This window comes from Dermacentor silvarum, chromosome 7 (assembly GCF_013339745.2).
Source record: "Dermacentor silvarum isolate Dsil-2018 chromosome 7, BIME_Dsil_1.4, whole genome shotgun sequence".
NCBI lineage: Eukaryota > Metazoa > Arthropoda > Arachnida > Ixodida > Ixodidae > Dermacentor > Dermacentor silvarum.
The window spans coordinates 177,725,109-177,751,685 of NC_051160.1; the positions used below are offsets into that span (position 1 = coordinate 177,725,109).

At 46.7% G+C, this 26,577-nt stretch overlaps 1 protein-coding gene across 4 annotated transcripts in view; it reads right to left on the reverse strand.

Annotated features, from left to right (window-relative positions):
- LOC119458722 (mediator of RNA polymerase II transcription subunit 17) overlaps positions 1 to 26,577 on the reverse strand; it is a 201,956-nt gene that overhangs the window by 149,125 nt on the left and 26,254 nt on the right. For all 4 annotated transcript variants that reach the window (XM_037720581.2, XM_037720580.2, XM_049671394.1 and 1 more), the window contains exons 4-5: positions 23,139 to 23,274; positions 9,537 to 9,765 (exon numbers count right to left, since the gene is read on the reverse strand). In XM_037720581.2, coding sequence (XP_037576509.1) covers positions 9,537 to 9,765; positions 23,139 to 23,274 — 365 coding nt within the window. The remainder of the gene's footprint in view (positions 1 to 9,536; positions 9,766 to 23,138; positions 23,275 to 26,577) is intronic.

The window sequence follows — 26,577 nt, forward strand, 5'->3', positions numbered from 1 at the left end:
CTCATGAGCAGCTGGTATATGAGATAAGAGAAGACCACCATCAAGCTACCGCTGAAGGGCATGAAATTATATTTCAGTGCCTACCGGGACATACCAGCATTGCTGGTAATGACCTTGCCACCAGTCTGCTCATCTGGAAGGCCGACCAGTCCCAATCCCCTTATCTAGGACCGACGCTGCAGGAAAACTTCATATCGTGGCTAAAGCTATGACACAGAAATATTGGTCTTCTCTTAACTTCCCGAAGTGTCATCTCCACAAAATTGACCCATCCTTGAAGCTACAAGTGCCATCAAACATATCCCGCTCTGAGGCGACAGTCTTGTGCCGCCTCTGGCTCGGGGTAGCATTTAGAAAGGCCTACTCGTTCCGCATTGGAATTGGGGATACGCCCATGTGCGACTCTTGTGGAACTAGAGAAACTATTGAACATGTCTTATGTCCCTGTCCCCAGTTCGACGTCGAGCGTGAAGCTCTCCGGACAGCATTGAACCGGCTGGACTCTCAACCATTTTCGGAAATGAAGATCCTTGAACCATGGCCGTATGCGTCGATGGCACAGAAAGCCACGAAAGCCTTGTTGCACTACCTCAAGTCGACAGGTCTTGGCGACCGTCTGTAGACCGTGCGAAGTTTCAAATGTGCACGAAACTGTGCTCTCTCTATTTCCTTTCTCTCTCTTTTCATCCCTATACACCCTTTCCACAGTGCAGCGTAGGAAACCAGACGTGCGTCTGGTTAACCTCCCTGCCTTTCCTCTCTTCTATTTCTCTCTCTCTTTAGTGGCACACTTACTGCCAACTATGCAGCCATGTGATGCAGTCGTATTGTGCTTGTAAATACAGTATAGACCACTTATAACATAACCGCTTATAGTGCAGGACCGGATATAGTAGTTTCTTTTCAGACTCCCGTTAATTTTCCCATAGCACTCCATGTATACGCATACCACTTACAGTGCAGCCGCGTGAGACAAAATACCTATTATAATGCGGCTTCCGCGGGAAAATCTCGCCGACAACGGCGGCAGCGAGCACACTTCTCAACAAGGTGCGTGCTGCCGGCCGGCGTATACATTATTCAATGCAATCGAACTCTCGTTAATTCGGACTTATTTGGCCGCACATCTGTTAATTCGGACTACTTTCGGAGCTCGGTGAGAAAGGAGCGCCACAAATGTGCGACGCAAAAGAGCAAGAACTGCGCTAGCGTCCAACCGAAACGAAGTGGCAAAGTCCGCATCGCCACAGCCATCCGTTGAAATCGTACGTGAATGACAGCAACGCCGGAATGCTTCGAGCCTATTTGTGTCTTTAATGTCTGTATTCTTGCGTTTACCGCCACGCATAACACTGGGTTGGCCGCGGGCTTTCGTAACTGCGTAGTCGTCATCCACGATCGCGTCGATAGCGGCAGCGGTTTTCTCCGGAGCGGTTGCGGCGAACAGTAGTTTGGTTTTTACTGGGTACGCGCGTCGGCCGCGTGCCTAAAAAACTGTGTAGTCGCCATCGATGATTGCATAGATAGCGAGTGCGGTTTCACTGCACCCGCAAAGTCGTTTGGGGTGCAATGACCTGTAGTACAGTATAGACCACTTATAACGTAACCACTTATAGTGCAGGACCAGATATACAGTATAGACCACTTATAACGTAACCGCTTATTGTGCAGGACCGGATATAGTGCGGTCTTTTCAGACTCCCGTTAATTTTCCCATAGCACTCCATGTATACACGTATTGCTTATAGTGCAGTTGCGGGAAACGAAATACCGGTTACAGTGTTGCTGCCTGGGAGTACGGAAGTCAGCGGCGACGGCGAACGCTCCCCTCAAACGGGCGCCCCAAGGAGTGCTCGAGGAAGAAAGAGAGACGAAGTGGAGGAGAAGGGCACGTGGTGCGAACGAATAGCCAGTGAGGCTGAAACCAGAATCTTGAGTGCGAGTCGTGAAATATCACGGCGCACATAGCGAGCGAGCGCCACGAAACTGCCAACGCTCGCTTCACGATAACGGCAGTAAACGAAACTTCAGGATGCGGGCGGCGCCAGCACATCACGGCAAAGGGCGCAAAGGGAGGAGGGCGGCAGGGAAGCGTATTTCGCCTCGGCAACTCTGCCGCTTCAGTGGCTCCCCTCGCCCTACTTCGTAGCTCCCTCACTTTCGACTGTCAACGTGCGTGCCCGCCGCCGTGCAGGCACCGCCGCTCCAGCCGACCCGGCGCCAGCTCACTGAAGTTCGTTTTTTGCTGTTATCGGGAAGCGGGCGTTTGCCGGCGTGGGGCAGTTTCGTTGGCTGGCCTGGGACAGCGCCGCTGCTTCACTCTGCGCCTTAGCCACAGCGTGCAAGGAAGCATAAAGGAGAAAGAAGGGTTCACTGCCATTTTCTACACGTGGCTACGGTAGCGTGGCTGAGACGTCGGCACGTACACGCATGTTCCGGCGCAACGCAGAATCGGTGACCTTGCCATTTGAGAGAGGGTGAAATTTCCGCCGCATTTTTTTTCCTTTCATTTTTTTTTTCGTTCGCGCGCGACATTGAGGGGTCTCTCCTAAGCTTTTACTCTATGGCGGTGCCGGAGCAATGCCGGTCGGAGGCGCCGCTGCGTGATTTGGTTTGAATTACCGAGATTCGACTGTACATTGAATGCAAACGTTCTAGCCACATTCCTCGACTGTCGCATACGCGTGGCGGCTCGGTGCACATGTTTTGCTTATGTGCGGGCCTTGAAAATTGTTGTTTTGGTTATAGTGCGGTACCGATTATAGTGCGGATATTCGCGACTCCGGCGACTTACGTTATAAGCGGTCTACACTGTATATCAGTTTCAGTTTCTGTTTGTCCTTACACGCCGCCAGTGGCGCCAGTGTTGTCACCTGTATATATACATGCCTCTGAATAAAGAGCAGTTTCAACAGGCCCTTCGTGAAGACTGCATGTAAAAACAAGACCCCCTCTTTATACAACATGACCCTGTAGTAAAAATGCAGTTGAAGTCTAGCATTGTGCCCTGTGTGCTCTTCATTGTGATCCAATGTATTTTTTGCGCTAGCTAATAATGTCTCAAGTCTGAAAAAATAGGACGGCAAAGGCCTTCACCACCCGAAATTTCTGACATCGTTGTAGATTGGCTCTATGGGATTTATGGTGGTGCTGCAAAGGCATCCGAATTATCGGGCATGCCCGAAAAATCACTTACCAACTGTACAGTCAAACCCACTTGTAACAATATTGAAGTGCCACGAGAATTCCATTGTTATAACCGATAATTGTTATGTCCGGGTTGCATGGCAAAAAAATCTAAATAAACGGATGGTGTAGCTGTTGCGAGAAAACTATAATGGCAAGGAAGCCAATGGCCCTCCACACCACCTTCCTCCATCCGGCTGCTGACTGTGTGGACTCGTTTAACTGTTTATCTCTGCTTCCTGTGCGCTCCGATCACGTGTAACAAGCCACTGCTGTCGGCGTTCAAGAATGGCACTGCTATAACAACTGCAAAGAGGGGTCACGGGCGGCAAGTGACATGCAAGCTACGCCCAGGCATCGCTTTGGTGGCCTCAAAAGGGGCCTTTTAAAAAATGCAAGAAGGTTGCCGCAGCAGCCTGTCAGCTTGAGAAGTCCAGAAGAAATGCTGGGGTGAGAGCGCCACAACCATCTCTCCACGTACTTCTCACTGGCTTGCACCCCATGTCCGTCGTCTTTGCTTGCTTTACGCGAAGCTTACCGACAGCCTTCTTCCAAGGCATCGCGGTACTCCTCGAAGTGCAGCTGAAGGTCCCTTGTTAAAACGAAGCCCCGGAGGGACTGAATCTGCAGGGCCTCCAGCGAGGACAACGTTGCAGCAGTCTGCCCTACTGCGTCATCGTTGCCATCGTCGCTATCCAATGCAAGCACGTTTGCGACGATCGCCTCATTGGTTAGAAGCACTTCGTTTCCAAATCTATAGCAGTGTGCTTTCTTTTCACCAGCAGCGTCGTGTATCGACAATGATGAGCGGGCGGATCAGCCGTCTTCCGTTTCGGTGGCAAATCAGACGAGGCCGAAAAACCACGTGGCCAGGAACGCAACCAACAAAGACGAGCCCAAGCGCCTTAAAGGGAAACTGAACAGGTTTTAGATTTCTAAAAAGTGACGTTTCCCTGAAGCGCAGACACTTGAAATCCCCGGTACGAAGTTTTGTTTTTCCATCATACAAGTAGCGGCAGCGTAATTAAGAATTAAAATCGCAGCTATGCTCCGCCCACCGCGGCTCGCGGAGTCAGCCTGCGGCGGTGGCGGAAGGGGAAAGCTAGCGGAAATGACGTCAATATAGGGGTCCCAGGCACCCGCACGGAAAGCGTGTGCAGGTTTTGCGCATCAGTCTGGTTGTATCCGTGGCCTTTATCGCAAATGATCAAGATCTCCACCCTGCGTTTCCGGCTAACGCTTCAAAGGACTGTTACCGCAAGGAGAACTCCGTCTAAGAAGCATACAGTGTCACCATGCCGTCCGTTTGCGCTGCTTACGGCTGTACGAGCACCAGCGGCCGAGACGACGTCATCTTTCACAATTTCCCACGGCAGAAAAGCAAGCTGCTCAGTGAATCGCAGCGGTGAAACGAAGTAATTTCAAACCTTCAAGAACCACTCTTCTCTGTTCAAAACATTTTTGGGACAGTGATTACCATCAGAGTTTATCGCTGATGCGTGCAATGGGAATTCCGGTGAAATCTGCTCGACTAAGACCAGGCGTGGTGCCATCGATCTTCGCTCATAAACGGAATGAATCGCCGCCACCGAGAGCAGCCTTCTGTGATACACTGTTTTTTTCTGTCTTGCAAGAATTTCGTTTACTTCCTGGCAGCACAAACATTCTTCTTCTATTTCCATTGCACTGCGGTGCATGCAGGAGCATCTGTCGCAACAGAAATATACGTCAGGTAGAAAAGACACCTAAAATAAAGTTTCAGTGTCATGCCAGGCTTCCGGCCGCACTCGGATACCTAAGTGCCCATACGCCTGAGTGCTTACATCCCTTGCTTTAAAGGAGTACTGACAAAAAAATTTGAAGTCGAGATAACTCGTGAGATCGATTTAGGAGGACACACACACATCGTCTACAAAATATCAGCCGCGAATATAGCTTAGAACATATTTAAAATCAATTTTAAAAGCACGTGCGCGCAGCCACCCGCAACGCGCAGCACCTCGCAACATTGACATCAAGGAAGGATTGTAAATAACCAAGAAAACGCTATGTCACCGTAGCTACGTCACGAGTTTGCGCTGCCGTCGGGGCGGGGCCGGCGAGCAAGTTCCTCACCGCTCCGATCGTACCGGTGCTTTCTTTTTTTTTTTTTCTCCCTGGTCGAGACGCTGGCCTCATTCGCCGCTAAGGCGGCACAAAAATCGGCTCAATTGTTTCTGACAAGAGAAAACTCTTACAGTAAAGTGACCTCGAAAGTGTGCATGTTATGAAACGTTGTGCGATATAGTTAATCGTTGGCGTGATTTTGGCTCGCAAGCGGTCAGCGCAGCCGCCGCAGCAATCGTCTCTACGAAACGGCTCGCCTTGCTAACGTGTTTTCTCATCGCCACCAACGCCGTCAGCAAAACTAATTGTAATGCCAGTTATGAGCGTCATAAATGTGCAGACGTTGATAGTGTTGACGAATATAGGTGCTTTGTTACGGGCTGCGGACGGATCGCAAGGGCCGTCGGCCCCGAATCAGACGGCCAGAGAGCTAGGCCTATACCGTTTCCCAGCGATCGCCAGCTCGCCTGTGGTGGATCGAATCAGAAGTGGTTGGCCACGTCTAATACGGTGGCGACTCCCGCCTGAAGGAAATAGTCACCGCTGGATGACGAAAACCAGGACGGCGACGACATCGCAAAGCTCGTGCAGGCGTAGTAGACGAACTAGCAACACGAAGCTCGCTCGCCTGCGAGCGCACTGGCTTGAATACGTCACAGTTTTGTGCGATCACGTGCTCACTGTGTTTACAATCCCTCTTCGCCCATCTCGTTGCTCTCTGAAACCGAAACTTGGACTGGTCGCTGCAAAGAAGACTCCAAATAATTACCTGTAGCGTTCTGAAGCAAATGAGGTTTCGCACCGTGATTACTTGGTCATTAGCTACTTATTACAGCAGAAAAAACAAGCTCGAAAATTTTTGTGTCAGTACTCCTTTAAGGAAAGCGGCGGATTGTTCAAAAGCGTGAAACGACAGGAGTAGGCTTTTACCTCTGATCGTTTCAACACAACCGGGAATCGAGGGCCCAAAAAGCATAAAATAGAACTACAGTAAACCGCATAGATATGCATAACAACGTGCAGTGGCACACTTTTTTGTTTTTCGTCAAATTCCCGCACGACATTGCAAGCAGCCCAAGCACGTCGTCGCGGCGTCGAACGCTGCTTCTAGCACCATGGGTCACAAAACAGCACAGCTATACTGCAAAAATAAGCAAAATTCACTTTGGTGCGGCGTATATTTTTCTGGCACGTCTGCACCTTGTATTGTTATCTTAGTAACTTGGTAACTGCAAAATGCACTGTGCTGACAGTGCGTCTCCGCATTCGCTGCAAGATCAAATAACGCAATGATTGCACGCATTGTTTGTTGCGGTCACAGCACAGCAGAATGCATCTTTGGACCTAATATCTACACTGAATTAAATTATATTGCAAATACAATAATTTCCATGCGATGTGTACCTTCAGGGCAATTCGGCAGTCGCACTTTATTACTTGCAAACCAGCAACAGTAGAATGCACTGTGTACAAAACGAGTCTCTCTTTCCATATTCTGTTATAAGGACGCCCGGTATGAAATAATACAATCGCACTCTGACTGCTAAGGCTATATAACATGGTACAGCTTCAGAAAAACTGTTGACAGTATCACCTGGTCAGTACCAGGCGATACTGTCAACGCGGGTAAATGTCGCAATTAGGTCCTCGGATCCGGCGGGCTCCGGCCATTCCAACTTCCGCGCTGGCGATCGCGCTTGGCGTAGGTGTTTCTCGTTGTTGGGCGACTGGTTCAAACGCGTATGGTGTCACGCCAATCGCCCCTAAGTGATCAAAATTATCCATAACAGCAACTGAACTATGCGAAATCGTCTGGATGGTAGTCGCAGTACCTGGTGAGAAGCTGTCACGTTGCGGCGGGCTCTGGTGGACCCATGGATTGACGTCACGGTGCGCTCCACCAATCATCGATGCGAGCCGGATTCGCCGCGCGCTGCCCAGTCGCAGCTCGGAGTTTTTTTGTTAATAACACGTTTTTGGCTGCGCCATGTCAAATTTCTTGTCGATTTTCGTGTTCAGGGTGTTCAAAAGTATCAAATGGTGCTTATAACTCGATTTTTTTGGAAACCTGTTCAGTTTCCCTTTAAGCCATTTGCATAATTGCACGTAATGAGGAGCCCGCCGGTCAGCACCAGCGCACTATCTTGGAACAGCGCTAGCAGGCTTTTGGCACAGTTGGCGCAGTCCATTCGTGTTACGAAGGGTGGTGCAGCGTAGAGCTATCGGCGCAGCCCATTCGTTTTTGGAGGGGTGGAAGAGCGACAGGAGAAAGGCGCGCGAGGCTGGTGATGTGGAGAAGGCTGGAAAACAGAGCGGCGGCATGCGGTGGCTCGAATTTTTTTTTTCATTTCGAGAATTTCGCATTCCATTACCTTTTGGCACAGACACCCAGTGGCCAGACTGCATCGTTATAACCGATAATGCGACATGGGAGCCCACTGTAGTAAGCGGGTTATTTCACCATAGAAAACATACAAAAGTTGACGGTGCAGCAGCTTGTCATTGTTATAACCGATATATTGTTAAAACTGGTATAGTTATAAGTGGGTTCGACTGTATAGCTAAAAAATAACTGACTAGTCTAGCTACTGAATTCTATAAAATTTTCAAAATGTTGCATAATTCTGCTGTCCTTTCTTGCTTCCACGCAATCAGAGAAGGCACAGATAGCAGGAGACCTGCCACCACAATGGGAGCGAGCCCGTCCGTGTTATGGCCCCAGTGTGTTGCTTGGCACACATTGCTGCTGCTTCATTGGAAGTCAGCAACTGACAGGTGGTGCTGAGTTGGACAGATATCTCTTTGCGGCATGTGCAATGCCAAGAAGCACCTTGTCCTCTTGCTTCTTGTTTTTGTGTCGTTTTGTAGCACTTTAAAAGTTTCGAAGGCGACTGTAGTGATCTTGGCAACAGCTTCAGAACACAAAAGAATACAATCGTATACAAGTACACGTTCGCACACAGAAACACTAAAGAAAGGGCCTTTTTTTCAGTGTGTTTCCTTGAGCTCTGAAGCAAGTTACCGAGATGGATTTCCAACTCCTAGCCCAGCAACAAGTTTTTCTAGACTGTAGTGATCAAGCACGAATTCCCTGGCAGGCATATAGACAAATGATACCAGTCCAAGTCACTGAAACATCAAATACGAAGCAGGGTGGACGCAAATGGATTTAAAAATGCATGTCAGTTGTAATGCTTTATTTAGTTCATAAATGGAAAGAGGAGGCCCAACGACAACATCCTTCGCATAGGGTGGCAGTTTCTCTGATTTGTGCCACGCACATAGTAGCTTTAATGGCATTCCATGCAGATTGGCCCAGCATTCCGATCACTGCATAGGTCGAGAACAAGGTCAAGCCGCATGTAACCAAACACATCCTGCACACGTAAGCCCATGCTTTACTAGCATCCCAATGCTTAAGAGACATGCTTGCGCATAAATTGATGCAAGTGTCTGTATCAGCGACATCTCTATGATACTATGAAGTGGCAGAGAATGTTTGGACAAAGTTTCAAATCCGCATGTCTGATCATTCTTGCACTGGGCCGTTATGACGGCAGCCAGCGCACTACACAACACAAGGAAACAAGAATGAAACGAGGCACCTAGCCGATCCCTTTGCTCAAAATAACATTTGTTACAAATAATGTCCCCCGTGTCCGTTTTGTCACTATGCAGATTTACACAATTTATTCTTTCGCCGGGCGCTTCCGGAGGTGCATGAGGGCATTCACCCAGGCGTCTGACAGAGGTCCACGACTGGCAACCAAAAACCAATGTTAATACCGGCAATCATGACTTACCGCGCTGCATCGAAATTTCTGCCATTCATGTCTGCTCACACAACAACGGCCACTTAAAGTAATCACCAGCGTATTCCGACGTTCAGCTCCTGCACTGCTGATTGCTTCAGATTTGAAATTCCAGTCGCAGAGCTTCTTTTCGATAACGACGACCATTTCTTTTCGATCAAGACGACCATTTGTGACCAAATTTGCCGCATGTCAGTCGGCGGTGTGAATGCACACTATCTCCTGCCCTATGCTTTGCGACTGCAATGACATTGAGGGTTTGACAAAAACACGTCTGATGGGGGTTGATCACGGCACAGAATAATGGACCCCGATCGCGGAAATTAAAGTTCAAAAGAAGCAAAGATATTTTGGCTCTACAAGACTGTGATTCAGTACGGGAGCTGAAGCATTGTTCCCATTTCTGTGGCCACACCACCAGGGAGGACTCACCGCTGCGGTAGGACAGGTCCCCGAGGATGGTGGTGCCTACTTTGCGCAGCCGCCAGTTCTGGCGCATGTGCAGCAGCTCAGCATGGAAGTCGGGGGACAGGCGCTGCTGCTGCGGCGACAGTGCGGCACCCCCCGCACCCCGGGGGCTCGACAGACCCCCCGGATCGGCTGCCGCCCCTCGCAGGCATTCGGCACCCGTGAGAAGGACGCCTGCTGCTGCAGCCAGCGCCTGCATTACATACTCTATCACATCTGGTATGCATGGTTTCAAAAAGCAGGTGCAAGAAGACAGACGTACATCCATTTTGTGGCACTCTTTATTGTTTTAGAAATATTGGCAATACCTAGCGAGTCCAAAAAATCAGCCAGTAATGGTACAACCACCTGTGTTTTTTCCTTAGAAACTTTCAACGCGACAGCGTTAAGGGCCTCGTGTCGCAGTAAATCCAGTAAATCACAATGTCTGCGTCGTAGCCAGCGTTGGCGTCCCGTGAGCGAAAATTGCCATATAAAGTCTATACAGCACTAAAGCTTCCGTATATATTTAGGTATATGTATATACCACACAATGCTACATGACATGCAGCTTATGCGGGTTATATTGCCACACCATTCTATCACTAAAGCTGCTCATACGTTGTCTTACATTCTTGACAAAGTTATCTTTCGTAATTTTGACAATGACAGCCCACAAACAAATGTCATGAAACAAAACATCGACAGCACATGCCTTTTATGTTAAATATTCTGAGACCAAAATACTAAAAGTGCGAAACAATAACAGAAGATTGGCTCACGCAAGAGGCCGCGTTTCTGCCAGAAAGCTCACCTTCCTGCATAGCGTTAGCCGCCAATGCTTCCTGGTAAACATTACAGTTACATAAGCTGCAGTCGGCGGGAAGCGTCAGAAGCAGTCAGGGATCTTTGAATGCTATCGCATTCCAGACTTAAAGGCGAAGCTTAAGCATCCTCCAATTAAAAAAAAAAAAGGTTTGAGCTTATTGCTACTTTGTTCTTGTTTAGTTTTGACATCAAGATCCCATTTTATGGTCATCAGTCAATGCAACAGTTGTTACTAGCACAGTAAAGCCTGGATAATCCAATGTTGGTTTATTTAAACATCAATTATTTGCAGTCGATAACTTGCAATGCAAATTATACCGGATAACTTGAAAATCCTGCACCCATCCATTCGGATAATTAAAAGAGTTTCTGGTTGTGGCCTTCGAAACTGGCATGCCGCGACAGGGTTCCGGTAAAACAGTCCCCGGAAGTAATGTCCCCATTTGTGATGTCGGAACAAACGTCCCCAGACGGGTGGCCTCAAATGTTGCTGTAACATACCGCCTTCAATCTCCCCCTTCTTTATTTCTCATTGCAAAAAAAAAAATCCCCCAAAATCCAGAAAGCAGATGTGAAAAAAATATATCTATACATTATTTCCATGTTACAAAAGACGAGAACACAGACGAGGTGAAATAATGACAAACCAACTCGCCTGACCTTCGACGATATCTATATATGTTTCATGTCAGATACAATGTCAGATACAATGGGCTTCTTCGATTTTCCACTTCTGGCTACCCGCGGGCTGCCATAGCCAACCAAAGCGCCTTCGTTTTTCTCGGGTTGCTCCACCCACCGCGTGTCGCACTTCCGCGGCGCGTTTTACTCGGACTGGACGCTTCTGGCTACCTAAGGGCTGCTAGAACCAGCCAGGATGATTTTTTTCTGGCTGCCCTCTGGAAGTTCTCTGGCTAGCAGACGATAAACAGGCGATGAGCACTCGCCGCCATCTTTGTGGGGACTTGACGGATTGCAGCGCAGGCGCTTGAGAACTTTTACTTCGCTCAGCTAACTGGCGTGCTTCGAACGCTAGTGCGCGCCGCTCCGGCTGTTATGGATTTGGAATTCGTCTCGCGTACTCGTCGGCTCGGTGCGTGGATCGCTGATTGCGTTTCTTCTATAGTGTTTTCTTACTAGGGTTCTAACACACCGTTCCGCATTGCGAGGCGGTGCCATACGAGCAGCGGTGAACCATTTGAAGCTTTCTTTTTTGTGTGTGTATGCCATTAATGCTTCTTCCCCGCCGTAAACAGCGCGCACGGCGCTGTCACCATGGGCACTGTCGATTATGCTTGCAAGGTATTTTCATCGTGTTCCATACAAGTTGTTCGCGAAGTTGTAGACGCTCAATTCCCACACATCGCGGTGCCTTTTCGGTTCATCTTTCTCTAGTGGTATCCCTTTTCACATCGCTCGCGTATATGCGGCAATATCTTGTTTCTTTTTTCTGCAGTTATATAGCGAAGGCATCGCAGCTAGCCCGTGTTCGCTCCGTCTCTCCGTCGTATGCTTGGGTGGCAGCTCGAAACCGCCGTTGATGTTAAAGGAATGCACTGGTTGAGATGAATAGTGCCCACACGTATATTAGGTTAATTATTGCTCTCATGATCGACCAATACGATTTTTCGTGTAAAGCTTTTCACTGGTTACAGGTGGCGTGCATTTTCATGTGCCAGTCGCAGCCCCAGCTCCTTCAGCACAGGAGCAGAATTGAAAGAAGCACTATCAACCGAAACAAACTTTGTGAAATCGAATTCAGGCATGTCGATCGGCACGAAATTTTACGCGTTATGACGTACCCACTTTTTCGTGTCTTGTCAAATGACTTCAAATGTCACCGGAGGCCGACCTCATCGCGGCAACCCCGAGTGGTTGCTTTTTCGCGATTATTTACGTGCGATTTTGAGTCTTGGCACCGGACGCGTTGCAGGCCGTTTGTAACGCTGTGCAAAGTCTCAGTCGCGCGAAATTTCGCAAAAGTGATAATTTTTCCGAATACAGCTGTATATTTTCGAGGTATCAACGCAGAAATGGGCCAACTACGCCACTCGCGCGCCACCCACGCTGGTCGCTGCCCTGCTGGTAGCATGTTTACATTTATCCCGCGGCCAGCACTGTCCCGGCGTTCGATTTTGTGAATTTTGGGCAGCTCCAGGTTGTCTTGGGATCCCAGCCCACGTAACTTCCTAACAGAACCGGAACTAGCTTGCTGCCGTCTGGCTGCCAGCGGGCTGCCAGAGCTCAATCGAAGAAGCCCTATGTCATCTAGCTACCACACGAGCCTGAAACAACATACAGGGGGTGGCAGTTCAGCAACTATGCATTGCATCTGGAAGCAGGAGTTTGGTGGTCGCACCAGCGCTTGCTAGGTAAGTCTGCAGTAACAGTGCGCAGTGCGCTCAAAATTGGATACTTGGCCTGGTGATGACTAAACGATACGGTACTTATTTGCAGAATGGAGACAATGAAGTCAAACAAAGGAGGCACAAAGCTGTGCCTTGGCAGTTATATGTACAAAAGACAAAAATATACTGCCTCTGGCAGCCGCTGGCGTTGTTCTAAACGTAATGGATGCAAAGGTGCTTTAATTAGGGACAAATCCTCGAGAGACTACCGCCTAAGTGTTCCCCACAACCACCCTGTAGATAATGCTGCGATTAATATTGCAAAAACAAAGCAGAAAACCAAAGAGACTGCACTTGACCCGAGAGAAAAGCCTGCCGCCATTGTCGCAGATGCCGTCAGAAACCTTAGTGACGAATAAAAATGCCGCACGAGCAGCAAGCAGAGCCTGAAACGCTGCATTTGCCAACAGCGGAGCAATATCTACCCACTGAATCCTGTCAGCCTCAAGGACCTTGTTAAACCGGCACCTTGCACTATGACTGCGGGCAACCATCCAGAGCGCTTCCTGTGCTACAATAATTGCCCAGAGACTGAAACCCAACTAGTACTTGTATTCACCAGCACAACATGCTTGAAGTTACTAGGCGAGAGCAGCACCTGGTTTATGGACGGAAACTTCGATCTCGCTCCCAGCTATACTTTCTTCTTGTATCGCTAGGCGAAAGCGCTGTATCGGTTGCTTATGCCTTCATGACAAGGAAAAACCAAGAAGCCTACAAAGATCTGTTCAGGTCACTACGTGACCAGTGCGAACTCCTTGGACTGACTTTGTATCCGGATGTTGTTACATGCAACATTGAAAGGGTGACCATGAATGCTGTCAAGACAGTCTTTGCAGAAGACGTTACGATAAAGGCGTGCTTCTACCATCTGTGCCAAAGCACCTTGCAAAAAAATCAAGAGCTCGGGTTGATCAACCTTTTAAAGGCAAGATCACGAGTTTCGAACTTTCATGGGAATGCTGGACACCCTCGCTTTCCTGTCGCTTGACGACATACAAGATGGAATGACCGCACTAGAAGGTTAAATGCCAGAAGCTGGCCGAGAAAATATTTTGACACAACATATGTTTCGGGTACCTACAGGCGGGTAAAGAGAGCTGACAACATGGTTAGTCTGCGACGAACCCCTCCCACTTAACCCCCTGCGATGTGCAATGTCTACTCGGCCACTCTTGATGGAGGACACAGGACGAACAATCATGCGGAGGCCTGGGAAGCGTCGTGGGCCACAGCCACCCAACAGGCCATCGATGTCTTGCACTCGGAAGAAACCACCGTGACAATGAAGATGGCCCAGTCTCGAGTTGGTGCACCCACAAAGAAGAGGAACAAGTCAGCGCTCATGGCCATGCGTGTTCACAACCTATGTGACGACTACACTGCCGGGATGACGAAAATTGAAGATTTCCTGAGGGCTACTGGACATACAATTCGGTTATAACTTCATTCTTTTTCGAAACCAAGGTGGTCGAAAATTATGCCAAGTGTCGAATAAAAAGTGCAGTTCTTTGTCAAGTGAGTTCGCACAAAATTCGTTCTTTGATTAATTTTTCACTTGGGGACTTTTTCTCTAGAGCGCAATTCCTGAGGGGACGTACCTTCCGGGGATATTTCTTCTGGGGACATTTTTTCCTACAGCCGCCGCAACACGTTTACAACTTTGCATATCTCGGAGGCAACATCAGAAATACGGTGGCCATAACATGTTTCTCGCTCCTGCAAGTGATTCTGACGCATGCAGTACATAAATGCATGGCCTTCGAGATCAGACAAAGAGAGCGCCGTCACCGGGGCTGCCATTCGAACACCATCGTTCGAGCAAGTGCTAGATTCCATGACGTGGGCGCTGATGGGCCATACAGCTTTGCGAACCATGCCAATAACCAGCCATGTCACGTTTGTCATGTTTCCTCCACTGCTGGTGCGTTGCGTGCGTATGATTCCCAACCATGCAGGAAATCTCTTGGTCAACCAGGCTTGCCCAATTACTTTAACGCAGAAGCCGACGTGGAGACGTTATCTGCTAAGGTCGAAGCCTCCCACAGTGTGCCAGTAGGTGATGGCGGGGAGGATAATGAGTCCACTCATGCACCCACTGTAGTGACAGAGTCCCTGAGCATCGTACACAGCTTTGCTGAGCATAGCGGTGGTGACTGTGAGGTGCTGCACATGATTAGCAGGCTAGATATCATGGAGCAATCCCGCATCAATGATTACTTTGAGTAGTCCTCCTACACGACGGAAAATAAACGTGTGTGTCACGCAGTTTAGTTCTTCCTTCCCTGTTCCTTTCTTTTTTTTCTTCTTTTTGGGTAATTCGAAAATCAGCGTAATTTGAAGATTTTTTGTGATTCAGCGGACTTCGAATTAACGAGTATTAATGAGAATTAACGAATTAACTGTATACAGTTGAACGCCTTTATAACGAAGTGCTTGGGGCCTCCGAAATCATCCGTTATGCAAGTCACTTCGTTGTAAAGGTCCTGCACCGCACAGCTCGCAATAGAACCGGGACAGAATTAATCATTCGTTATACAGATCATTTCGTTGTAGAGGCGTTTGACTGCATCAAGATAAATATGCAAAATAGTTTAGCAAGATGCATTTTAAAAATGCCTTTGTCTGCACCCCTGGCAGCAGGTAATGTCCAAAACATGGTTACCATGAGATTGCTTTGTCAATTCTGGCACCTGCAGTACAGTAAGGCATGGTGTTTGAGATTTTTCAATGCGATTAACATTCTTAGGGTACTCGACGCACTTTCCGGAGGCCACGTATGTATGTATGCGCGTATCTATCTGTTTGTATCTATACATGTTTGTTTGTATCTAACCGTTTTCCCACCAGCCTGGGTCACTGGGTAGTTCGCAGTGGAATGGGTAGCGCATCGGCCTGGCGTGCTGAGGTAACAGTGCTCAAAACCAACCATCGGACCATCCGGCCAATGCTCAGCGACTGAGTATATGTGCCGCTCTTCAACGAACTTCTTTCACGCCAACATGGATCACTGTACCGATGAACGAAGAAACGCTTTGACGCAGACTTGGAGCACTGGGTATGTGCCACTCGGTCTGTGCCGAGGTTTCGAAACCCACCCTTGTACCTCTGCCAACTGGCCACTGCTGCAAGCTATCCGTCGCTATCGGCGACAAACGAGAAGATGATGCGCTGCTGTCTAGTGGTGCAGCCAAACCAACGGACATTTCATCCTAAACTGTACAAATGTATACAACCTACATAACATCTGCGTATTTTCAATTGCACATTACTGTATTTCAAAATGTACATAGAAAGCAAGTAACCCACACGAAAATAAACAAACATTCTGGAATAGAATATACAACCCTGTCATATAACCCTGTCTCTGTCTTGTTACTTCCCTCATCACAAGAACCCATCAAGTATAATCACTAATGAAACACCTGTCGTGAGAAAGAATGCTAATTGCTCAGGGTCTGCAAATACCGAATAGTAGATTTCGAATGGAATATAAAATCAAATCAAGAAAAATAATGACGAATAGTGAGTCGAATATTACGAGAATATTCACAAAACTTATTTCTTACAAATTTTGGTCAAGCACATGCTCGGGAGTCTCCTAGCATTGCATAACAAGAAAGTGACAAGCTGTCAGTAACATTGGCACACAGAAAATCAAGACGTACCTAGCGCAGTCTACTCTCACTAAAAAGGGAGGTATTACCAAATCAGTATGCCAGCACTGACTACAGCTCAGTTCGTAGTATATACGAAGTCTTGAAAGTATTTTTTCAATCAATAGGATTTCTGTTGCATATAATCAAGTGTTTTCTTTCCTCTGAAGCTAATGAATTAGTGACCGTCCGTTGCACTGAATACCAATGAGGTTCTCTGTTTAATAGTGGGCCTGCGTTTTATGGTAATCTTTTATTTATGGCATGAAAAGTTTCGCTTTCCAGTTTAAAGAGCGGAGCTGTTTAAGGCCGAGGTTGAACCACGCCGAGTGTTGATCGGTTTTGCGAAGTGTGCGCCAGCCACAGGTGGTCCGAGAGTGGTAAGGAAGAGGGAGGGAGAGCGCTCGGCGAGTGACAGGTGGGCGGAGCCAAGGAGGGAGGGACGGCGGTGTAGCGACGCTTTCCAGGGAGAGATAGCAGGGAGGGGGGGCGGGGGGCTCTACCGAGCAGCATAAAAGCGTGCTCTGTCGGCGCAGAGCATTCCGACGTTCGGCGACGAGTATGGCGAGGACGAAGAAGCAACCGTCTCCCGAAGAAGCGGCGCGGCAGGAAAGACAATGGGAAGCTGCTTGAGCATGGGCCCAACGACGACGTGCCGACCCGGAGTTGCGAGCAAGGGAAGCCGAGGCTAAGCGACGGCGAAGATCCGAAGACCCCGAGTTTCGAGTGAGGGAGGCGTCGCCGCAGCAACGGTTCGAAGAGACTCGTCGGGAAGTAAAAGCCAAGTTGAAGCCACCAGCTCCGCTGTTTCATCAGTCTTTGCGACGTTAAGTCAGTGAAGCTGCGCTGATTTTTTTTTCCTTCAAAGTACAAGGGCTGTCCCAACTTTACGGCAGGTGGGTTATCGTAAGGCCAATCTGTTCGACACAAGAAAAGACCGCGCATCACGTGACTCAATGACTGTTCCGGGCATAGTCAGCACCAATTTTATTTACCACCTATCTGGTTCTGACATCTAGAGGATCACAGCAAGTTCGCGCGACGCTTACTCATCCGCACCCACCTCTCATTCAACCGCCATCCACGTAAATGCATGCAAATGGCCATGACGCTTTTGTGCCTGCCGTGTAAATCCAAAGCTATTCTCCTGTGAGGGGTTGCTCTAAGCTACAAAAAGATACCGAAGTGCATCAACAAACGGCATTGGGAACAAGAGGCTGTCGTACGGTGTGTCTCAAAGATGGCAGCCGTGAACAACTTTGTTGCTAACCCATGTATTCGCTTTCGTTTGCAAAGCAGTTCATCAGTGGCTTTCAAAGTGTCGCGTGACTGCTACGACTAGATCTGCATCAATTCGGCACCAAACCGTAATTTCAGTCACCGACGCCTGATAAAGCAGCGCCGATTAAGCCTAATTGCCTAGGCAGTGCAGTCATAGTAATGGGCCACAAGTCGTCGCGAAATGCTTGCTGCTAATATGTTCGTACGGGTGGCTCAGCAATAGACATCTTTAGTTTGGCGTGTTTGGCATAATAGCGGGCTTAGCGGTGTCAGGGAGGAAGCGTGCACACCGCGTCTGGAACAAGTACAGCACTTTATTCTCTCTCCTCTGCTAGAGTGACCTCCTCGGCCTCCCCACCACTCCTTCTCCGTGCTCACGATGTCGCTCCGTCCAGTGGCGCCATCTCTCGGCTCCGTATCGGTGATGATGATGTCGCTCTGTCCGGTGGCGCCATCTCTCGGCCTTGCGGTGGTTGTCTCCGCCACACAGTCCTTACAGCGGAATAGCGGGATCGAAATGCGCATGCGCAGAACGCTAAACGACCCATAGCATTTAGAGTATGCACGCTATTTCTCAGAGTTAACGCTGTCTTTTGTGGTTTCCCTAGTTTACATAAAACATGGCAGCGCTCCAAGCTGCCCGCTTCCAACTGAATTTGTAGAATTCATTCCATTCATAGCAAATGACTGTGTAAACGACTTTTGTTTAGTCTCAGGCCACTTCAATAACAAAGTATTATGGATAACCTTGTGGAGTTTTCGAGATTGCTTCTCATGTTGAACGCATCGAGGCGTAATGAGAGAAACCTTCCGAGATGACAGCGCCACTTATCAGTGAAGTCGGGAGATAGGCACAACGACGGCATATGAACTCTGAGATCAGAAGATCTCGGAGGCACGGTAGACAGCCAGTACTGTTTGTACTGATTTCACTACGGATCGGCTGACATGGAAAGTACAAATACAACACGCTCCTGGCTTCCATTGTGTTGCCTCTCGCACTCTCCTGACGCACACACTGATAGAATCACTTAGGTGCACTACATATGCAAAATTGAAAGCTTTATGGAATAGCATCCCACACATAGTCTATAATCATCATCATCATCATCATCAGCCTATATTTATGTCCACTGCAGGACGAAGGCCTCTCCCTGCGATCTCCAATTACCCCTGTCTTGCGCTAGCCGATTCTAACTTGCGCCTGCAAATTTACTAACTTCATCACCCCACCTGGTTTTCTGCCGTCCTCGACTGTGCTTCCCTTCTCTTGGTATCCATTCTGTAACCCTAACGGTCCACCGGTTATCCATCCTACGCATTACATGACCTGCCCAGCTCTATTTTTTTCTCTTAACGTCAATTTGAATATTGGCTATCCCCATTTCCTCTCCGATTCACACCACTCTCTTCCCGTCTCTTAATGTTAGGCCTAACATTTTTCGTTCCATCGCTCTTTGTGCGATCCTTAACTTGTTCTCAAGCTTCTTTGTTAACCTCCAAGTTTCTGCCCCATATGATAGCACCGGTAGAATGCAATGTTGTACACTTTTCGTTTCAACGACAGTAGTGAGCTCCGAGTCAGGATTTGGCAATGTCTGCCGTATGCACTCCAACCCAATTTTATTCTTCTGTAAATTTCTTTCTCATGATCAGGGTCCCCTGTGAGTAATTGACGTAGATAAACAAACTCCTGTACAAACTCTAGAGGCTGAATGGCGATCCTGAATTCTTGTTCCCTTGCCAGGCTATTAAACATTATCTTTGTCTTCTGCATATTAATCTTCAACCCCACTCTTACACTTTCTTTGGTTAAGGTCCACAATCATTTGTTGTAATTCGTCCCCATTGTTGTTGCATAGGACAATGTCATCTGCAAACCGAAGGTTGCTAAGATATTCGCCGTTGATCCTCACTTCACCTAAGCCTTCCCAGTCTAAGAGCTTGAATACTTCTTCTAAGCATGCAGTGAATAGCATTGGAGAGATTGTGTCTCCTTGCCTGACACCTTTCTTGACAGGTAACTTTCTACTTTTCTTGTGGAGAACCAAGGTAGCTGTGGAGTCCTTGTAGATATTTGCAAAGATATTCACGTATGCTTCCTGTACTCCTTGATTACGCAATGCCTCTATGACTGCTGGTATCTCTACTGAATCAAATGCTCTTTCATAATCAATGAAAGCCATATAGAGAGGTCTATCTGCAGATTTCTCGATTACCTGATTGATAACATGGATATGATCCATCGTAGAATATCCCTTCCTGAAGCCAGCCTGTTCTCTTGGTTTGCTGAAGTCAAGTGTTGCCCTGATTCTATTGGAAATTATCTTGGTGAATATTTCATACAATACCGAAAGCAAGCTCATGGGTCAATAATTCTTCAATTCTTTAACTTCTCCCTTCTTATGGATGAGTATAATGTTGGCATTCTTCAAACTTTCTGGTACACTTGAAGTCATGAGGCATTGCGTATAAAGGGCCGCTGGCTTTTCCAGCATATCTCCTCCACCTTTGACTAAATCGACTGTTATTCCATCTTCCCCAGCACTTTTACCCTGGTCATGTCAGGATTCGGTAATGTCATGCAAGGCCCTTCTACCTTCACCGCTAGTTATAGTCATACACTATGCTATCACGCTATACTAAAACTCGCTTTCTACAAAGTTTGTTTGTGGAATGGTAACACCATTTCCCTTAACCCTGCTATTTTGCTAACGTTAAGCTAAAGCTGTCTAGTGACCGGTACCAAGATTACGCATGTGCGTTGGATTGACGGCTTCAAAGCGGCGTGAAGTTTGTCGCTGTGTATTCAGCATGATCCATGTGCATATAGGCAGCTAATCAGCCCGATCTTCACACATGCTTTCACACATTACGAAATACGCGCTACTATTGTTTCTCTTCCCTCTGTCAGCATCGCATTATCATTTCAAACGGTCCCGTTGACACGGACGAACCTTGTACAGGCAGAGGGGGCCATGGCCGAATCGGCGCCATTCTGCGAATCACTGTGTTCGGGCACTGCGGGTGCGATCCTGCATCGGGCCGAAGTCGAAGAGCACTCGCAGTGCCAAATTCCACTGCTGCATCAGCCGAGGCAGCCCGTTCGCGGCACGCTTGGTGCTTATTTTGCTCCGAAAGCGAAGTGAAACGCTTGCTTGGGCGGCATTGAGCACAAGGGGCTCCGCAGTGCACACAACCTGCGGCAATGAGCAGGCCTCTACATTGAATATTCAAAGAATCTAATAGCAAATACTCGATTCGGTAATATTCGAGCATTTGCACACCCCTACTAATAGCATTACAGTAATAGCCTTACCGTAGCAAATGTGTGCATCAGCACTCAAACCTGAGCGCTGTTCCCGGGTACGGTAAATAAATTATTGATTTATGCGTTATTCCATTTGGAACACATGCTGTCGTGGACAAGGTGATGCTCCGTGCGTAGGTCTAAAATGCACATTTTTATTTTTCACTTACTATAAGTACTATACGTCAGTAAATAATAATGCGGGAGCACCAACACTTTTTATGAAGATTTCAATCTAAGAAAGCTTTTTTTGAGCAGCCATGACCATATTCTAAGCCAAACCATTCACATCCAAACATGTTGGCACAGCCACTGTTAAGAAAGCTGACGGTGGTGCCAGCTTTTCCTCTCCTTAACACTTTCGTGAGCACACGTATTCCCATCGATGGTACAAATTTGAATTTTGGCACTCTCCGAGCGCTTCTGGACAGCTAGCGCAACCTAATGGGTTAAAGAGAAACTATTTTATGAGTTTTGCTTTTGTGTTTCTCTTTTCCACTGCGCAGGGATTTTTAAATCCCCTTCGTAGTCGGGGAGAGGAGCGCTCCTAGTTTCAAAGATGGCGTCGAGGCCGCGCACTGCTGCTCCACGGAAATGGTGAATTTCGACGAATTCCGATGCATCTGGGCTCGAATTTCTGGATAATGGTTGCAACACAGACTTGGAAGACGGCTTCAATTTACCAAACTTTTCTATGGATGGTAAAAGTGCATCAAACCGCCCCGGAACATCGACAGGCATTCGCCGGCGATTTTCGCCTTCTTCCCAGACAGTTTCATCGTGGCGGCGCATTATTGATCTAAGTATATCTGGCGTGTTCTAAAGGTCACATTTCTTATCGGCAGGGTGTCAACATCGTTCAGGCGGGACCGCAGTGCCGCGTGGCGGTTCACAAGGCGGTTTTGTGATTCGCATTTTCTCTTTTTTTTCTTCTCCTCTTTTTGTTTTGTTTCGTTTGTCTTGCAAGTTGTATAACCGACATTTTCAGTTCATAGACGATTTCACCACGCTTTATCATGTACAAATGGACTGTTGTTCTGTTGTGCTATGTTACTTTGTATTATTACCCTTAACTCTTTCCCTACCATGGGGAAAATAGGTGTGCTTTTGTAGGTTACACTAAATATTTTTGCCTGAAGGAACTACTGCAGTCACTGTTTTCTGTAATACAATAACAAAAAGCAGAATGAATGCACTTTTCACACATAAAAGTTTTATTAATGAGATTTATGCCATAAAAAAGGCATGAATTGCCAAAATCAATATTGTGGCATAAAATTGAACAATGTTTGTAAAGACACGCTTGTATCTACAAAGAATAAAATGTAACGAAAATTATAAGATATGCAAAATGTATTGCCGTCTAATAGGCACCCATCTCCAAGAAAACAAATATTTTTCAATGAACAGGTATTCCGTTACAAAAATTTAACTGCAAGCACCACAGTTGAGCGTGCCGGACTGCGGCCACCGATGTTCCGGGCTGGTTTGCGCTGTCGTCGCTTTCAGACTCAAAGTCCTACGAAAAGCCAGCGTCCTCTGACTCGCTGCTAATCGATGTATTGATAAGATCAGCCGCAGAGACAGCGGAATCGCGATATCTGTGATCTCCCGAAGTGCACGCGCCGTTTCCGGAGTCGTCTTTTTTGCGTTCTGCTTTAACGATTGAGAAACTTCAGAGCGCTTTCAAAAATTACCTTCAGGCGGAAAAAAAAGCAAACTGCTTAGAAAACAAAACTGTACTTCTCCTCCTTCACGTCCAATGGTGCAGTGTGTCCCTGAGCAGCGAGGAAGGTCTTGAAAGCGGCGTTTCAAACCATCGATAGCGGGCTAACGATGCCCAATGGTAGGGGACAGAAAGAGTTCAATGCAATCACATCGCTGTGTACACCAAGCCACACATTATTTTTGTATAATACACATTTTCTGACAGGAGGTCTCTTTTCCCTTATCTGCCCTGGGGCCTTCTTTGCATATTCGTGTACAAATGCATGTTTTTTTTTACAAATCAAATAAACTGGAAATGAAACCACGGGAAGCTGAATTCGGCAAGACAAAGGCAGTAGTAAGGAGGGCAACATTCCGCCAGAGGGAATGCGCATACCTTTTTTTTGGCAACCAGCACAGCCACGGGTCGGTGCTCTGGTGGTTCCTGAGAGACCGGGTCCAGCACCAGGTAGTGCTTCTGGCGGGCAATGCCCAGCACATCACACAGCACGCTCACCTCTGTCAGGGCCGACCTGCGCATGAACAGCATAGCCGCCAGGGGCCAGAATGCAGCACAACACCTAGGTAGATTTAGAAAACAGGGATGTCCCAAACAAGCGTCACTTTTAGCGTCCCTTGTCCACAATGCGTTTTGGCTGCAGGTCTTCAGTTGTGAAACTTTAGTTCATGATCTGGGTCCACTAGGGCTAAGTGAACGCTACCATTGCGTAGCAAAATGAAGTTTGATGCTTCCAAGTTTATCATCCAAAAAAAAGTGCTGGAAATTAAAAATCTGGCTCTAAAGAGGTGTTGTTTGGTAAGCTTTTGTTTCTTTAATGTGGTTCTCAAAGAAAAGTGGCATTATGCAATTATTATGTTGTCAACATGTGATGCCACTTTTGGCCAGTCACTGTGCTTGGATTCCGAAGCATCAAAATCCCAAATGAATCTTAATACCAGCTGCACTAAAGTGGCCCCAAGTGGATTTCATGAACAGCTCATTGAGCAAAAATGCAAAAGCTTCAAGGAATTCCTTACCATGACATGATAAAAGCAACATTTTGCAAAGCCAAATGACGTGTGCCACTATAGATGCAGCACCAGTTGCCCTCATATTATCTAGGTAGAGAGGCCTAAACCAGCCCTTGAGCTTGGTGAGCAAAGATGAAGGGTTTATTGGCATAAGGGCAAGGTCTGGCCAGAGAGCTTGGCGAGTGTAACCATCCGAGCCAGCTTTTGTAGTTGGAGCTATCAAGTGGGATGTAAAGGTATTCTCTGAAAGAAGATGGCATCCTCCTCAGCACTTAAACAAAAATTATGCACATCTCGGAATCTATGTGAAGAAGATTTCGTGAAGTGGTTAATCAAATGCTATAAGCTTGCCCATTTCTCTTCTGCATCTTTCAGCAATGCGACACATGCAGCGACCATCGCAAAGAGCTAGTTGCCGTAGGCACAACAGGAACTGTGGCCTGATGGTGGTGGACCCGTACCCCCATCGAGCACGCAATTCAATATTTTTTTTTTAAGTGTGAGCTATTCGGCAAGACATCAAAGGAAGCTTCACTTTAAAATAATCGCATGCCCGCTGACAGTGAGTGGACATGGACACCATCCAGGCAGTGATCATTTTCACCGGTTACTCGCATGCACAAGCTAACCGGGCTTTCATTCATTAGTATGATTAGAAAATCGAAAAAGCAATACTATACTAACCTTATTAAGAACGAGAGCGGTAACACAAAAAGGATATGGGAAATCATAAAAGAAGTTATAGGCAAAGGCAAAATAGAGAGCATTCAACCTGAGAAACCATCAATGCAAGTAGCTAATGATTTAAATTATTATTTTGCCTACATAGGAATGAATCTAGCAAATCAGTTCATATCCAGCAAGCCCACACTTGTCCTACCTAGGATAGTTGAAAACGATTTTCACCTAGAGGAAATAACTCATAACGAACTTATATCAACGATAAATAAAATGCCACTAAAGAAAGCGGCTGGTCATGATGGTATACCCACTAGGGTAATAAAAGACAATATTGACATTCTCTGCAGTCCCATATGCCGTGTATTCAATCTAGCGTTTGCTTCTTGCTCGTATCCAGATATATTAAAAAGAGCCAAAGTCGTTCCCGTATACAAGTCAGGAGATTCGAACCAATCTGAGAATTATAGACCAATTTCAGTTTTGCGTGTGATAAACACAGTTTTTGAAAAACTAATTTCCAACCGATTGAAACAATTTCTAAGCGAAAACAATGTAATTTGTCCGCAGCAGCACGGCTTTGTTCCCTCCAGATCGACATCAACTGCAGTCTTGACACTTACGCAATTAATAAATTCTGCACTTCATCAAAATAAACTAATTATAGGAATATTTTTGGATATAAAAAACGCATTTGATACGGTTTCCCACTCCATACTATTGAAAAAACTAGAATGTTATTGAGTTACAAATAACTCCCTCGAATTTTTTCCAGCTATTTATCCTCACGGAAACAAATGGTAGTAATGGGTGATTATTATTCTACATACAGCACAGTCACCAGTGGAGTCCCACAAGGATCTGTGCTCGGTCCGATATTATTCTCGTTGTACATTAATGACCTCCCTAATTCTCTACAGAACTCAAACGTCCTAATGTATGCAGATGACACAGCTTTATTATTTACAGGAGACACACTCCCTGCACTGCAAACGGATGTGATGACCGAGTTATCAAGAATCTCCTCGTGGTTTTTAGAAAACAAATTAACTTTAAATAGCAATAAAACAAAATATGTAGTTTTTCGGTAGAGGAGAAACAATGTTGACACCAGTCAAATAAATATTAGCTTAAATAATAGCCCCATCCAAGAAGTTGATTTGTTTAAATATCTGGGCGTCATATTTGACCAACATGTACATTGGGAAGCCCATATTCATAGTGTATGCAAGAAGGTCGCATACGGTTGTTACTCCTTAATAAAAGCAAAACAATATTTCCCTCGTGAAGTACTCAAATCCCTATACTATGCGTTTTGCCATAGCCATATTAGTTATTGTTTGGAATCATGGGGCGTGACCTACATGACCTACTTACAACCTTTACATAAACTACAGAAAAGGGCTCTGAAAATAATTAGCACTTCAACCTACAACAGTGATACTTTTAATGATATTTTCCAAACAGAACATGTGTTATCGGTTAAGGCACTATGTAATCATAAGATCTCAATTTCAGTTAATAATATTTTGTGCACTAACTTTCCTATTCCTCGAAACGTCTTTTCTTTTCCAACTCGCAGTACTAGACATGCTCTGAAAGGTAACCTCAATTTACCAAAGTGTTATAATGTATATGGCGAAAAGGTAATTGAATTCAGTGGCACAAAAATCTGGAATATTTTACCCCTAGAGGTTAAAACCGCACGTAATTTCAAGCAGTGTAGCAAATTCTTTTTTCTTGACAACCAGAATCTTTAACATACGTGCATCAACTAACTTGGAATCTTCCTTAATGTTTCTTGTCTGTTATAAATCAAAACATGTTCCGGAATTCTACTCTTAAATTCTGCACCTGACCTGTTTGGACACTGGACCGAAAACTAGCCTTCCCTGGCTATCGGTCCAGATATCTGTGTAATCATGTTCATGTGAAGAATGAATAAAGCATTTGCACTTTAAAAAAAAAAGAAACACACGTGCACACACTCCCAGGTCCTCGAGCAAAATGGAGGAAAAAAAGCAGCCATCAATCCAGTTCTTGAGCAGCTTGAAATATTACTTTTGGTGCATTGCTAGAGCTCTACACCCGTTAAATTGTTTATGTGCCGTGCCTGACCTGGCATT